Source organism: Xiphophorus hellerii, chromosome 24 (assembly GCF_003331165.1).
Source record: "Xiphophorus hellerii strain 12219 chromosome 24, Xiphophorus_hellerii-4.1, whole genome shotgun sequence".
Taxonomy (NCBI): domain Eukaryota; kingdom Metazoa; phylum Chordata; class Actinopteri; order Cyprinodontiformes; family Poeciliidae; genus Xiphophorus; species Xiphophorus hellerii.
This window is the reverse complement of record NC_045695.1, coordinates 15,972,144-15,987,680: the sequence shown is the minus strand read 5'-3', so window position 1 is coordinate 15,987,680 and position 15,537 is coordinate 15,972,144. Positions and strand designations below refer to the sequence as shown.

The following is a 15,537-nucleotide window of genomic DNA, read 5'->3' as shown; positions in this document are numbered from 1 at the left end:
TAAGGTCATTGAAAAGTTTGTTTCTTTCACCATTGAACTAGAAGAAAACAACATTTAAAATGGAAACAGACAGAAAAAGCAGAGTGAAAACATTACAAAAATAAAATAAAATTGACCCAATAATGCATAATCTGATCAATTTATACTTTTTACATCCACAAAGTAAAATATAAAGAACAAGAACCAGAAGTGTTAGAAGAAAATCAGAACCAGAAAACACACCAAACCATAGAGTTCAAAAAATAAAGTTTAATGTTTATGTGCTGTATAACAAATAAAATATATTAGTGTTTAAAAAACAGGTGCATAACTGGGTGAAAGCCTAATCTATCACTTTAACAGAAACAGTGATCAGTGAGACGACATGCGAGCGTCCTGCCATCGCTAACCTGCAGAAATACAGACAGACGAAACGTTTCCCAGAAGGTCCCACCCTGGTGACAGACACAGTTACTGAGCACATGACAAAAAACGCATTAGGATGCAAATAGACTTATTACTTACATAAATATTGCATTGATCTCTGAGCGAGACTAAACTATGTGCAGGGGGTGAAACAGATGTATTTACACAGAGAGAACACTGAGCCGTCATGTTTCTACGTCTAAACATCAACAACACGTTGGAAATCTGCACACATGGCCAGAAAACACTGTTAGAGCTAAGGCTAAAAGCAGGTTCTTATATACCAGACACCATTTTTTCCTTAGTGACAATTAAGATTTCTTTTTTTTCTGTTGTAGCTCTACGTACATGAACACTGTGACACCAAAAATCTACAGCAAAGTTACACTGGACAGAGAAAACCCTGGCTGACAGATTAGGCTATTTGTTATATTTACAAACTGATGCTTCAACAACAGCAATAAGCTTTTTTATTTCTTTTTATTCTTTTTTTTTTATATCTTGCAGCCGCTGCAACAAAATCCCCCAAACCTGCGATCTTGGCTTGTTTTTCTGCATCCTCAGAAACAGGCAGGAGTTCATTCCTGAAGGTTTCTCCTCTGACAGCAGTGTTTTTCTAAATTACAACGTGAAACGTTCGCTGCTGCTGATCCACAACAGCTCCTGTACATCCTCTTCATAAATTACCTGCCATAAATACACACGAGGCAGCAGCGGTCAGTCCCGCCTCGTCTGAAGGAAACGTTAAAAACTGACAACCTGCCGCCGGGCTGCACCTTAACTCAGCCTCCTTACTTCATCCTCTGTCCCGCCACCCTCTACAGCAAACACCTGGATGGAAACTAAAGTTATCAAATCCATTACAGATGTGTTCATGATTCAAACCGCAAAAACAAAAAATAAATATTACCTACTATTATTAGTTTCTAGTGCACATATCTTAGTACCAGGCATCATTTGTCACAATAAAGTCAAATTAATGAGGTTTAAAATCTCCCAAGATAGTTAAGTTAATTATTTTCTCCAGTTTGTTCAATGAGAGCATCAATAAATATCAATAAATTTGAAAATATGAATAAATAGTTACTGTGTGCAGTTTGGTAGTAAAAGTATACTGCTTTATGTGACTATTGTCTTAAAGAAGTACATTACAAGAGTATTCACAGCTATAAAGTTACAGAAAAAATAAATAGTTTAATTTAATTTAGTTAATCAGGACAGAGCTCATTAATCAACTTAGTTGTTGAAGTCGTATTTAAACTTGAAGTCATATTTAGCACACTTGAAATAAGACAAAACTAACAAAGTTACAAGTAACTTTTCATTAAATTTTAGCAAATTGTTTCAAGTGAATATTTCCTAAATATTAATGAAAAAGTTTAAGTTCCAGTTCCAGATTATATCATTTAACTCAAAACATTTCTGCCAGCGGATCCAGTATTTTCCCATCAATCTTAAGGATTATTCACTTACAACAAGCTGCTTAAGTTAATTTGGTCTTATTTCAAGTGTACTCAGATATTTGCACTAGAAACTAAACCATAACTGCCTGGTAAAATGTTTGCAGTTCACTCCCAAGACTGATTTCGTGACCTTTGCCCTGAATGAGCGCAACAACAGTGTGGATTTAGCAAGCCGATCATGTTTGCGACACGATTGTTTAAAAACAGAAATTGCTAACTGCATCAACACCAACCGATGCTTCGGCCTCCACAGTAGAAGTGGAGTTAAGATTCAGGCCCTGGCACAGAAAGCAGAGGTACCGAGTTTAACTCACATCAACATCCAAAGAAAACACAAAGAGCACCGAGGGGCTTCCTGATGTGCTCTCCAGGTGCTTTGGCAAATACTTTTAAAAACAAAGACAAATTAAAATAAATGCTATTCATGAGGCAACGTTGGTTGTTAAGGCTCTGCTGTGGCTGTGCTTGCTTAGTATCTATAGATGGGTGATTACTGCATACTGTCGAGTAGAATGAAGAGGGTGGGTTGATGGAGAGGCGGGAGGCACTATGTGGAGTCTTCTGGCTCTGATTTGATGATTTTCTTCTCGGCGTTGCCGGACGCTCGCTGTGACGTCCCGTTTTCTGGAGACAAATAAAACGCAGCATCATCAGCGTACAGAAAACGTCCTGATGGATTCCAGGCTGGTTACTGCTGAAATGTTGCTCATAATGTTACGACTGATTTAGCGTCTAACAGTAGAAAATATAACTCAAACGTTTAGTCACTTGTTGCTATGGTGATTCACACCTTTTCATCAAATTCAGACAAGAAGTTAAGACTCAAACAAAAGTTCACGATGTGAAAACTATTGATTTTATCCAAAAAAATTAATCTTGAGAATACATCTTAATTTGACATTAATGTAGAAAGTGGAAACCATTTTAGCACAGAAGCTAACATCAATGTTCTCCCTTATTTCCACTCTTGGGGTTTCAGCCAATCAGCACCAAGGAAAATGAAAGCCGCTCCTGGATTGGCTGCTTTTCTAACCACCAGATAACAGTACATCAGCTGGCAACTGCTACTTGGTACTTTAGCTTCACAAGCTGCATTTCTTTTTAAATATTTTAGATATGCTCTATAAAACAAATATCTGTGAATTGGTCAATTTTCCACAGATAATTTAGAAACATGTTCCACAGAAAACTAAAATTTTCTGTGGAACAAATTGAAGATACTTTTTCTGCTGATAGGTGGATTTCACCCAAATAATCTGGAGTTACAATTCACAGAAGTATTTGTGAACAGGCAGAGATCCGCTGTACAAAAAGTCTTTTAGGCTAAAAATCTAGAGTGTTTCATTGTGTGCTAAGCTCTATAATCCCTGACAAAATCCCAAAATATCTTCAAACTTAATTGTAATTCAGGTAAACTCTGAAAGGTGCGACTGAAATATTGAGCTACATCATGTGAAAGATGCTGTTAGGCTTTAGTTGTTTGACAATTTTGCAAACATAGTTTATGTTTACAGTCGTTTTTCTAAGACGTTGTATGATTTGATGTGTTTTTTTAAAAGACAAAAATAAGCCGGTTTAATTTAAAGTGAATCTACTGTCACCAACCTGTTGCTGGTGTTTTGGCCTCGTCTGTGCTGCTGCTGCTGTTGTGGTTGTTGTTGTTGTGGTTGTGGTTGTGATGGCGCTTCAGCTCATTGGCTAGCTGCTTGCCCAATGGGAGGTCTCCTTCCTGCATGTTCTGACTGACCACCCGCAGGTTGATTGGTCGATCATCTGGAGGAAAATGACCAGGAGAAAAGACTCAGTGTTTCTATCTATAGACAAAGTCACGAAAAGTTCAGGAGAAAGAAAAACAGGAAGAAAAGTAGAGCAGAATCAGAGAGAGAGAGAGAGAGAGAGAGAGAGAGACGCCCCCCTCCAGGCTTCTGGCTAGAGGTAAACAGGCGTGGGCGCCATAATTACAGGTGCATTGTGGGATTTGTGGGAACAGCGTTATAATGAGCTGTCGGGAGTGGGTGAGAGAGGAAAAAGGATGAAAATGAGACGAGGCCTGGAGGAGAAGAAAGATCCTGAATAATGATGCGTCTCCTCTCCTCTCCTCTCCTCTCCTCTCCTCTCCTCTCCTCTCCTCTCCTCTCCTCTCCTCTCCTCTCCTCTCCTCTGTTTGTGAACTGCAGGCAGAAAAACTGTGGAAAATCTGCACCTTCCAGTCAGAAGCTTCACGTCGACGTGAATTAGATTTAAATTCAGCTCAAAAAACAACAAAGAGTGAAAACAATGCGCTCTATCTGGGCACAGGGGGCAGCAGAGAGCCAGGAGAAAGTGTCAGAAATGAGTGAAAAGTGCTGAAAAGTCCTACCATGGCTGTCCCGGCTGAGGTCGGCGGCGCCGGCGGCTCCGTTGGTGCTCTGGTGGTCGTTGAGGTACTTGAGCGCAGCGGGCGGGATCCTCCAGTCCAGAGCCTGCAGCCGCTCCTGGACGGCGGCGTCCTGCAGGATCTCCATCTGCCTCGCCAGCAGGCGCTCCAGCTGCATCTGACGCACAGAAACCAGGCGTCAGCTGGGAGCCCGGCGTTCTGATGGGCTTTTATATGCTAATTCATGCTAATTCTGGTCTAAAACTGGCCAATCAGGACAAAACGAGGCTCCTAAGGGGTTTTCTTAAAGAGACAGGCACCAGAATGAATCTGTCACTGTCTCTTTAAATCACAGCAGGACGTCTTTCACATCCAACACAGCCATGAAATCTCTTCTTCTTATGAAAAATTTTATAATCAATCTAAAAAATAACAATACATTAAAAATACTTTAACATTTTTTTGCATCTTTGCTGCAGGGTAGTGGCAGTGTCATGCTGTGGGACGCTTTCTGCAGCAGAGACGTCTTGAAAACCCAAACTTAACGTGTTTAATCAGGATTTTAAGAGCAACAAAGTTTAGCAGAACTGCAGAGGAAACTGATTTATTGTTTATTTTTATAAAAAAAAATCTAAAAAGGCTTTATTTAAAGAAAATTTTTCTTTTCTTTTCATTTTTCCAATCTTTAGTCAGAGGCCATTCATATTTGTTGTAATACAGACTGCTGCAGGAGATGTTTCCTGCTCACAGCCATCATCATCTATAAGAACTGAAGAATTTTGAATTAAGATTTTATTTTCTCTTCGACATCAATAAAGGATTTTTGAATGTGAATCTCAAAATGATTAACTTCTCTCTGTTGCTCTGTCAGGTTAAAGCAGGTAAAATTAACTCAAGTTTTTGGTTAAACTGTGATAATATGTGAATAATCTAAAGGTTTTGTAAAAGCAGAAGGAAGTAATCCAGCAGTGAAATCTTCAGTCGTCTGTCTGGTTTCTCTAGCTGAAGCGTTCCTGGACGTCGTCCAGGTTGGTCCTACCTGCAGGTTGCGTCCGACCGTCTCCTCTCCTTTGGACTTGGCGCAGGCCAGCTGCTCCCTCAGCATCTCCTGCCTCATGTGGATGGCCTGCAGCGCCTCCTGGATGTCGAAGAAGTTCTCCTGCAGCACAGTTACGTCCCTTCAGTCAGTAAAATAAATCTCCTTTTCCAGTCAGTCTTTATTTTAACTATCTGCAGAAATAAGAGCCTGTCTCTTTAAATGAGAGGCTTTAAGCAGATTTAAACAGGAATCCCCTGTTTTGTGTGAGCAGGTGTCGGCTCATCTGCGCCTCTGGATCCCTGTGGAGCCGCCACATGTTTTCCATCAGCGGCTCGCTCTGTGAGAGGAGCCATTCAGAACCGGCTCCGGGCCGAGCGGCGCCGGGAGAGCAGCGCTCAGACCCGGCTTTGTACTCGGCTCCAGATCGATGCTCTCAGAGGAGCTGCAGCTGCCAGACCCGAGTCCTCCGAAGCCTTCAGCTCCGTTACTTTGATGATTCACTTCATGATTCCACATAAACCGGATCAGTTTCAAACAAAAACATTTGCAGCACAAAGTGAGAAAAATTTAATTGTGTCGACCTAAAATCTCTTTTTTCATTCTTCTAATTAAATGCAACCGCAATCAGACTTCAGTGTGAACGGTTTACGACCCGGAAGCACAGAAGAAGAACGTAGACGTCACACAGCAGCGCTTTGTTTCCAGAAGGAGCAAAAAGTTACACGCAAGTAAGAATAAAACTAATTCAACATATTTTAACTCAAATAAAAAAGTATTTGGTAAAAGGGCGACTCAAGCACTGAATAATCATTTAATAGTAAAAATTACATCATCAGATGGACTAAAGTACAACATTATGTGAAAATTTTGGTATTTTAAGAGGCAAAATTTAAATAATTCATAGAAATAAAAAAATCAGGCAACATAAACATTTTCCAAATCAGTTTCTTTCAGTCTAAAACTTATGAAAATTTAACAAAAACTGCAGGAGTGTCTCTGAGTTTGGTGAATTATTCACTAAAACATGAAAATCCAGAAATTTTACTCAACTAAGAAAATGACTCAAGTAAAAAGTAGAGAGCAGAAAAACACAAATAAAAGTCGGAGTCTCTGACCCACATTAATCAGACTGAGTTGGACGCTGAACTCACCTCGGTTTTGATCCTTTTAGGCGACGGTTCGTCTCTGTCTCCACACCGAGATCTGCAAAGAAAATTACTGTTACCGTTCTGGACCCGGTTCTGGTTCTGTTAATGTCTTAGAGGAAGGATGGAAAGCCTGTGTTGGAAGCAAGTTTGAGCTGCATTTATATCCTAAATAAAAATATATAAAACTTCGAAATCTCACAAATGAGATATTAGCATTCATGAAAAATAGTAAAAAATTCTTGACTTGAAAATTTTCTAAAGTTGACATTTCGACGTAAAAGTTATACGTTTTTTTAAAAATTTCTCAAAATTTCAGAGTTTTTCTTGCAAATTTTCCTTTTTTGGAGCTCAGACATTTCAGAATTATAAAATTTCTGAGATTAATCTAGAAATTAACTGTTAACTAACTGTTAGCTATTTTCAACTTCTGGAGAAGAGAAAAGTTTTTCTAGAAATTTTCTGAGATAAATTTGGAAAGTTTGGAGTTTTTGGTGAAGTGAAGTCCTCCTAACACTGTGCTGTGCTGCAGCGCCGGGTTTCCAGCCCCTGTTCTCGTCTCTTACTTGCTGGTGCGGTAGGTGTATTTGTAGGTGACCTCTCTGGAGATCTGCCGGGCGAGTCCGAACAGCTCGTCGCGGCGCGTCAGCAGAGCCGTGTCCCTCATGCAGAGCTGAGCCGCCGCCTCGTTCACCGTCAGCTGCACAGGAAACAAATCAGTCGGGTTACACGGATGAAGCGCCCCCTGCTGGTCTGCAGGTCTCCGGTTCGGTGAAGCACCTCGTGCAGCGTCAGGTGTTTTCCGTCCCTCCGCTTGGAGTCGAAGCGCCCGTAGATGGCGCTGTACTTCCGGATCTCGTCCTCCCTCCGCGGGTCGTCGTCGCTCATCTCAAAGATGTGTCCGATCATCTTGGCCAGCTTCTTGTTGTTCTTCAGCTGCTCTTTGACGTCCGCCGGGTCCGTCTTAGGAAGTCCAGGCGCCATCCTGTCCACGCACTCCAGGACCGACTGCACCGCCGCCGCGTCCAGGGCCTCCATGGCGTCTCTGGGGGACGATGGCGAGCCCAGATCCGACGGAGACAGGCTGTGCTCGCTGTCGTTGCTGTGGCCCGACCAGAACCGCACCTCGCTGCTCCCCTGCAGGGGCGACCCGGTGGAAACTTTCTCTCTCGCCACGTCCAGCTTCCCCGGGTCGGAGCAGGCGGCAGCGATGGCTTTGGGGATCTTCACGCTGGCGGTGTTGGAGCGGTCCTGGGCGCTGAGCAGCGTGGGGGAACCCTCGGGCAGCTTGTAGACGGGGATGCTGCAGACGGGCAGCGAGGTGAGCGGCTGGTTGAAGATGGCCGGGTTGGTGACCCAGTCCCGCAGCGCCTTCTGCAGGCGCCGCACATGCAGCGGCTTGCTGGCCATCCCCACCAGAGCCATGATCTCTAGGAACTCCTCCTCACCGGCCTCGCAGAGCTGCTGCACGTCGTCGCCGCCCTGCTGGATGAAAGCCTCGTAGTAGTAGAGGAGGTTAGCGCGCTGCAGGATCCTGTAGAGCTGCAGCTCACCCAGGGTTCTGGGCAACACCGCCGCCATGCCTGAAACACAGAGGAACCCAGAGTCAGCAGATGGAAACACCTGAGATAATCTGAAAAATAACCTCTGAAGAAAGTAGAAACATTTATCATGTTATTTCCTATTAGAGGACAAACTTTGAAGACTTAATAAAATAGAGAAATTAAACTGAAGGTGGAAATTGAAATAAACCTCAACTTTGTTTGGTTAGCTGGCTAACTGCTTTTAGCACAAGCTAAATGTGTTCTTGCGTGTTTTGTGTTCAAACACTGAAGCAACGTGGTCACTAAATGAGAAGTGACAACTATGACTTTGAAAGACTCAACAAGATTAAAATCTTCAGAAGTTTCATTTATTTTACTGAATGTTGAGGTTGGGGTTGGTTGTAAACCTCCAACCTCTTTACTTCTATTTTTTGTTTTTATGACACTAGACAGACATATAAAAGCCAAAGTCCTGCTCAAAGGCTTTCCCAGCCATCTGTCAGTACAGTTGGATTTGGACATTAAAGTGAAGAAAATGTGTGAAAATATATTTTCCTGATGTCATGTCAGCATTATTTACAGGATGTTTCTGCAAATAAGCAATTTAGGAAACCAAAGGCAAAACTCTGGTGCTTTATTAAAGCTAATAGCTCCTCAGTTATGATGCTTCCTGTACAGTTTCTATGGAGGCAGAGCTGCAGCACAGCAGAGAGGAAGGGGGCGGAGCTACAGGTCAGAATATTCACCTTCTTTCTCAAAAAAGTAAAGAAATTTCAAAAGGAAAGATGCCAGAAAAGTCCTTTGCTGATTGGAAGGACTGAATGCACCTGCTGAGCATCAAATGTTGAGGAAAAATCAGATAAAATTAGCTATTGTTGCAGGACTAGCTAGCATTTATTTATGATAGTGTTATTTTTTAGCGCTAACCTTTTAGCTAAACTGAGGAAACACAGATATATTGTTCCTAAATCAAAAATATCCACCATTTTCCTCCCTGAAAGTGTCTCTACATCCATCAGGTTGGTATTTATCCTCAGAAATGTCGCCGTTAATCTAAACTTTTCACAGAAACCGTGAAGTCACGGCGGGTTCCTGCCACTTTAAGCTGATGCAGGGAGTACAGGCTTGGCTTTGAGTCTTCCTGGGTGCATGTGAGGCCCTGCGGAGGCTGGGCTGACTGAGGAGTGGCAGCCAGCCGGCCCGGCTTGCAGGGAGGACCACATGCCTCTCTCCACCCCTGCAGGATGTGTAGGTGGTGGGCCTGCCTCGCCCAGAATAGGCCCAGGGAGCCAGGCAGGCGTCGACTCACAAAATGACAGACAGAAGCTGCCTGAGACAAAACCAAACATAAATAAATATCTGCAGGATTGTTTCCTCAGAAACTTCTTGTTTTTAGCCCACAAATTAGCCCGATTTACACTGGACATCATGTAAACCTATTGCGACATGCAGGTTTAATCAGATGTAAACACTAATCTCTACATTTATTAGTCCGCAGTGACTCAGCAGTGAGTTTCCCAGTAAATCTCTGCAGCTCGGACCTGTACGGACGTCGACCAGCAGCACAAAGGCGCGAGGAAGAAACGTGAAGTCAGAGCGAGTTCCTTATCTGCAGCACGAACCGAAAAGCTTCTGGAACACCTAAAGCAAACAGACGTGTGCAAACTGATGGAAGGGAGGATCTGAGTGGCTTTTGTTCAAACGGACTCAAAAGGTTCCCGGAGTCGAAGATCCGCCGCAACCTCACCCTGAAATAACAAATAGTAGCTGGTGGCCAGATGGGGCCAACAGACGGTCCTGGTTTCACACCAGAACCAAACGGCTCAGCCGGATATCAGGACTTTCACTGCGCCGTCCTCATTCTGTCGTCAGGAAGAAAGTGCACCCCCCTCAGCGCCTGAACAGCTTCTAAGATTTAAATATATACGTTACACATATTTAGCCCATAAATAGAGCATTGATTTATTTATTTAAATTAAATAAATAAGATTTGTAATATTTGTATAGATGGTGTTTATTTTCCTCTGTCAATATTTATTTTACCAGAGCCATAAGTTAAAAATATATATATATAGTTAATCCAAATTTTAAGAGTTTATGAAAAACTAAAAGAAAAGATTTGTAATAACAGCATAATATTTGTTTATAATATGTATTTGATCAGAATAATTTTAAAAAGGACAAATTATAAAAGTTCATCTAATTAAGTATACCAAAGACCATACAAAAACATTTTAATATTATTTCAGTCATTTTTTAAAAAGAAATTAGGGCCAAATTATGAAAGTTGAAAAACCTAGATTTGTAGAATAAATTTAGAAACTATTTTTTTCTTTATTAATTCTTTGAATTTGTCAAACATTATATTTACTTAAATTTTATTCAATAATAATAATAATAATATCTCTTGTTTGCTCTTAAATGTATATAAAACTGTGAATATCATGAATAAATGAAGAGGTGACCGCAGCCCCCCTGTGGCCCCCTCTTTGCGCCGCCCCTGGCTGACCTCCAGATTTCAGCAGCTGCTTTCTGATTTTCCCTCTTCCTGCTGCTGCAAACAGTTTGCAGCATCAGCAGCAGCATCAGATCTGCAGGTTGGTCTCACATGTCCAACCGTCTAACATCAGTTTGTCCTTCAGAGTCACGTTCACCTCTGACCTCAAACTTCCAGACTTTCCAAAACGATCTTCTACAATCAGAAGCACCGATTTTCAACTAATCAGTGATTTTCAGCTTTTTCCGTCCTGACAGCCGCATTACTCACCGGTTATTCCGTCAGTAGCAGAAAACTTCCATAATCGTTTTATTGTTTAGCTGAAAAACATTTGTTATGAACCGTGAAGTGAAAAACAGCAGGTTTGAGTTTTTCCCCCCCATCAGATCAAACGTTAAGCGAAGCTTTGAGTCTAGAAAACAAAACGAGGACATGCAGGACGTGAGCAGATTTGATAAAGAAGAGGTGGAAAATAAAGGAACGTGAAATGTCACTTAAAGAACATTAGCACTGATGATAAAAACACGTGGGCTAGCGGAGCGTCTTAAGGCGCTCTCGTCTTGTCCTCCTCCGCCGGTTTAGGAGTCACTCACTGCAGATAAACATTTTTTGGACTCTAAAGCTTAAGGCGATTTATTTCACAGATGTTAACCGCATCACGATTGTTTTGCACGGTTTGGGTTTTGTTAATGATTAAAGTTTCATTGAGGAAACATCCAGGTTTGTTTGTTTCATGTTGTGTTGATTCTGAATGTTTTCCTGCCATTTCCAACCAAAACTCTGGAGCTACATTCATCTGCTGACCTCTGGGTGAGCAGCAGGTGAGCAGCAGGTGAGCAGCAGGTGAGCCGACAGTCTTCCTCTGAAACCACAGCAGCTCTGGTGAAGTCAGGTGAACTCTGACACACACAGGTGAGGCTCCCTCCCTGTAGAGAGGATTCCTCTGACTTCGCTCTGATTCCGGAAACAAACTCGGACATTTCTCAACCAGAAGGCGTTCTTGGAAGCTCATCATGACACTTGCATAACACCTTTTCAGAAATGGACTCTAGTGGATGTGCACTGCTTGTGCTGTGGGATTTAAACACTGGTTTTCATGGGGTGTCCCACAAGGCTCTATTCTCACCCCCGTTTTTTCTCTACTTGATGATTTTTCCAGAAACATCAAGTTTCCTATTATTTTTCTGCAGATAACAGCCAGTTTGACCCTCAGTGGGTGTTTCGTGTTGCCCTACTGGCATCAGGAAATGGATTTTACTACATTAACTCAGGAATGGAGTCACTGGATGACAAAAGGAGGAAATTGTGTTGAACTTTCAACTCTGAATTTGAGCAATAAACCAAAAACAAAAGTCAAATCCGGTGACGATTGTTGGAAATAAAGTCGATTCTTTCTCTGTTCCTATAAAATGATTCCTTTGGAACCGGTGCCAGATGTTAAAGTTTGATTTTTAACAATTAAAAAGTAAATTTCTCTCCACCGGCTGCCAGCTCTTACTGAACTTCCATGGGGTACCACAAGGCACCGAACTCGGCCCCCTTCTTTTTTATGCTGCAACTTGGCAAATTTTGTGCGAGTTTGTGCCGTTATATTTTTTTTATAGTGAGTTAATGCATTAAACGTCTGCATAGTTTATTAAACTATCTTTAAAGTGCTTTCTAAATAAAATCAGTCGGATGTTTTGAGCTTGTGCCTCTATGAGGATGTGTGATGTGATCCTTAAATACTCACTTTGTCTGTAGCAGCTAAAAATAAACCAACAACACACAAAACATCAAATATGTCAATAAACTGGAACATTTAGAGTCCAGTTACGTAGAGATAAAACATTGAAGACGTAGAAAGTGAATGATTTATGTTGGTGCTCAGTGTTTTAACCAAAGTTTATCTGTTTTATCTGATTTAAATTGACTTGTACTCTGTTCTCCTGCAGACATGTTTACATTTTACTGCAGTTCCTTCACATGGCTGCATTTCTCCAGAGCATTTCTATCTTTGCAGCAGAACCGGATCACAGATTCACCATCATGTGCAGCAGAATGAGGAGGAAGCGTCGTGGTGGATGAAGTCTTCCTACCTGCTGAGTGTTTGGCCCCTTTTGGCGCGCCCTGGTCCGGATCCTCTTCCTTTCCTGTATTCCTCTTCGTGCTCTTCAGTTTTCACCAAACACAACAACAGCCCGTCGCTTGGCGCACAGCAGAGAGAAACAAGGAATCCCACAGAATGAGATCCCGCAGGAGCAGCGCAGCGCGCAGACCGGCGGAACCTTCAACTTCCAGGACGCAGCGGAACCAGCACCGAGGCAGAGGCTGTGCGTCTTCCGCGTGTCCTCTCCTCTCTGCGTGAAAACTTTTTCCTTCCTCTGGAGCCGAGAGAGAAGAGAAAAGAGCGCAGAATGTCAGCGCGGAGCTGCGGAGCTTTGTGCGTCTCTTCCCTCGGAGTGTGTGTTGCGTGTGTGCGTGGGGAGTGTGTGATGAGTGTGTGAGTGTGTGAGAGTCCTCTCCCAGCGTCTCTCCACTCCCCTGCACTCTTCTCAAAGGTCAAACCACACGAAGAGGCGCGCGCAGGCACTTCCGCCTGAGCCTACAAAATAAGAGCACCACAGGCTGGAAACGTAACAATAATCCAGATTATCAGAGCAGAATGAGGCAGATTGGTTCACTGATGCTGCGTTTTAAATAATAAACAATCCATCCAGACCTGCTGTCATTTAGTACTAACATTACAAGGCAAAATAAAATAAACTTATCAGTGTTTTATGAATGCAAACACTAAATACTCACAGAGCAACATCAGTCAGTCAGTCAGTCAGCAAACTGCTAGAAAAGCAAACAAACATCTTTATGTTGGATTTATATTATTATATTATTTATACTAAAGGAATATCAGATGTTATCATAAATCTTATCACCCAAATATCTACAAATAGATGTTACTGATGCTCTAGGCAGGATATATCTCCAGCAGCAGTCAGTCATCCAACGGTGAAGAAGAGGCCTCTGACTGAAGACAAAAAAATGGATGAAACATATTCGAATTTGGTTTGTAAGAAAAAATGGTTACACATCTCAACAACTGTCTGAAAAAAAAGTAAGAAAGGGAATCCTTACAGCTGTGCAGCTTTTTAAACGGGAATAATCATAAAAACATCCAACAACTCAACCAAAAAAAAAACCAACAAAAGTCTAAAAGGAACAAATAAAACCGATAACAGAGCTGCTTCGACCAGGAGAGGTGATTCTAGAGAAAAATGATCTGTGTAGATCCCAAACATAAAAAACTGTAATGTTTTACAACAAAAATACAAAGTTTATTTTCTTGCTTTGCTTCTCAACAAAAAGGAGAAAAACAGGAAAAAACTGTAAACTGGACACAGTAAGTGACTCTTTCTTTGAAGACGTATTTTGATGAATGTTGCAGCCATTTTAAGCTGAAAGCAACAAAAGGAAAGAGGCCACAGAAAAAAATATTAAATATTAAAACCTGGAAATTTTTCATCATAACAATAAGTAGTGGGTCTAACCGACTTTTATGTTTCACTTTCCAGTATTAAATAAAACTTTATGTTTTTTAGCACAAAACTTCTTCATTTTATTCCCGACTGCCCCGTGCTTTTATTTTGTTAAGACTTCCTGTTGATAATCCTAACCGCGTGCAGCTTCACGCAGCAGCTGAACAAAGTGGGATATTCCGCGCGGTCGCCACTAAGCCTGCTTCTCCTCTCTCTCTCTCTCGCCCACGCTGCTCCCTGCGTGACGCAAATCCGCGCGTGGGTGGACACACGGGGCGTGGGAGGCTTTCTGCACGGAATACCAAACACAGGCAGGTTCGACACCCACAGAGACACGCAGAGACGCTCCCTGACGAAGAGCAGAGAGGAGACGGTTTCATCAGCACTAAATATTGTGTGAGCTGATCATCAGAGAAACGTTCAATATTCAATATTCAATATGCTCGATCTGGGGCCTCTGTTAATATTTACGTTGTTATTTTACAGCGTTAATTATATTTAAATCGGACATTTTCATATTTTAAATATTTAATAACATCAGTTATTGTTGTTTTGTCTTCTGCAACCTCAGCTACACTTTGCATTTAATAATTACGGAGGTTTTTATGTGACGGATCAACATGAAGCCGTTTAATACTGAAAAGTGTGGCGTGCACTTATATTCACCCCCCATGAGTCAATGCTAACAGGACCTCTAGTGTTCGTCTCTAGCCATTTAGAAACTCAATTTGTATCCATTATTTCACGTCTTCACACAGATACTCTGTTAGATTTAGGTCTGGACTTTGACTAGGCCACTCTAACATGAGTATGCTGTATGTTTGAGATGGTTGACCTGCTGGAAGGAACCTCCAGCCCGTCTTTTTATGAACTCTGACCCGTTCCTCTTTCCTCTGAGGAAGAGTTCATTTGATTAGCATGGCAGCCATTTTGGATGCTGAGCTCAGGGTTGCTCAGCTTGTTTGCTGCTGGATTTTGAATGTAAAAATAGATTTTTATCATAAATTCAAAGCTCCTGGACAGGACTCCTGACTTTAAACTCTGGAGTTTCAGACATTTGCAGATGTTTGATAGTTTCTGCATCTGGAAAAATCACAAAAATCAGTTTATAGCTTTTTATTTTAACCCAGAAACCAACTGGACACACAAAGCTTTCACTCTAAGTCACATTTCTGACCTTGGATTTTATTTCCACCTCTCCATTTGATTACTTTCTCTTTTTTTTCCCTCAGCGTTTATTAAAGCAACAGCCTTGAACTTTGACTGAATCGGCTCTGCATCGTTTCAGGGTCGTTTCTCCCACTCTGTGACGCAACAACATTATGAGGCCTAGTTGATGAAATCACATGCATGATCTGTTCTAATCAAGTTCAAATGATCTATTGAGCTCATTCTAAGGTATAAATGTCTTTCTGTGTTGAGTTGCAGCTGAATTGTCTCGACTGAGGCTGAGGTTTGGGATTTTCACCCGTTGTCTGGGCTTTGATTGGTCCACATGAAGCGTCTCTGGACCAATGCAGCTCAGACGTGGGCGGACATAAGATATGAACTTCTGTACTAATAAAAAGTTTTAGAT

General features: G+C 41.8%; 1 protein-coding gene across 1 annotated transcript; it reads right to left on the bottom strand.

Annotated features, from left to right (window-relative positions):
• Nucleotides 1-229: 229 nt before the first annotated feature.
• nab1b (NGFI-A binding protein 1b (EGR1 binding protein 1)) lies at nt 230-12,985 on the bottom strand. Its single transcript, XM_032556911.1, has 8 exons — nt 12,528-12,985; nt 7,189-7,991; nt 6,975-7,108; nt 6,415-6,466; nt 5,264-5,383; nt 4,228-4,402; nt 3,474-3,641; nt 230-2,492 (listed from the first exon to the last, which is right to left on the bottom strand). The coding sequence occupies exons 2-8, from the start codon at nt 7,987-7,989 to the stop codon at nt 2,416-2,418; spliced, it is 1,527 nt and encodes a 508-aa protein (XP_032412802.1). The 5' UTR covers nt 7,990-7,991; nt 12,528-12,985; the 3' UTR covers nt 230-2,415.
• Nucleotides 12,986-15,537: the final 2,552 nt, after the last annotated feature.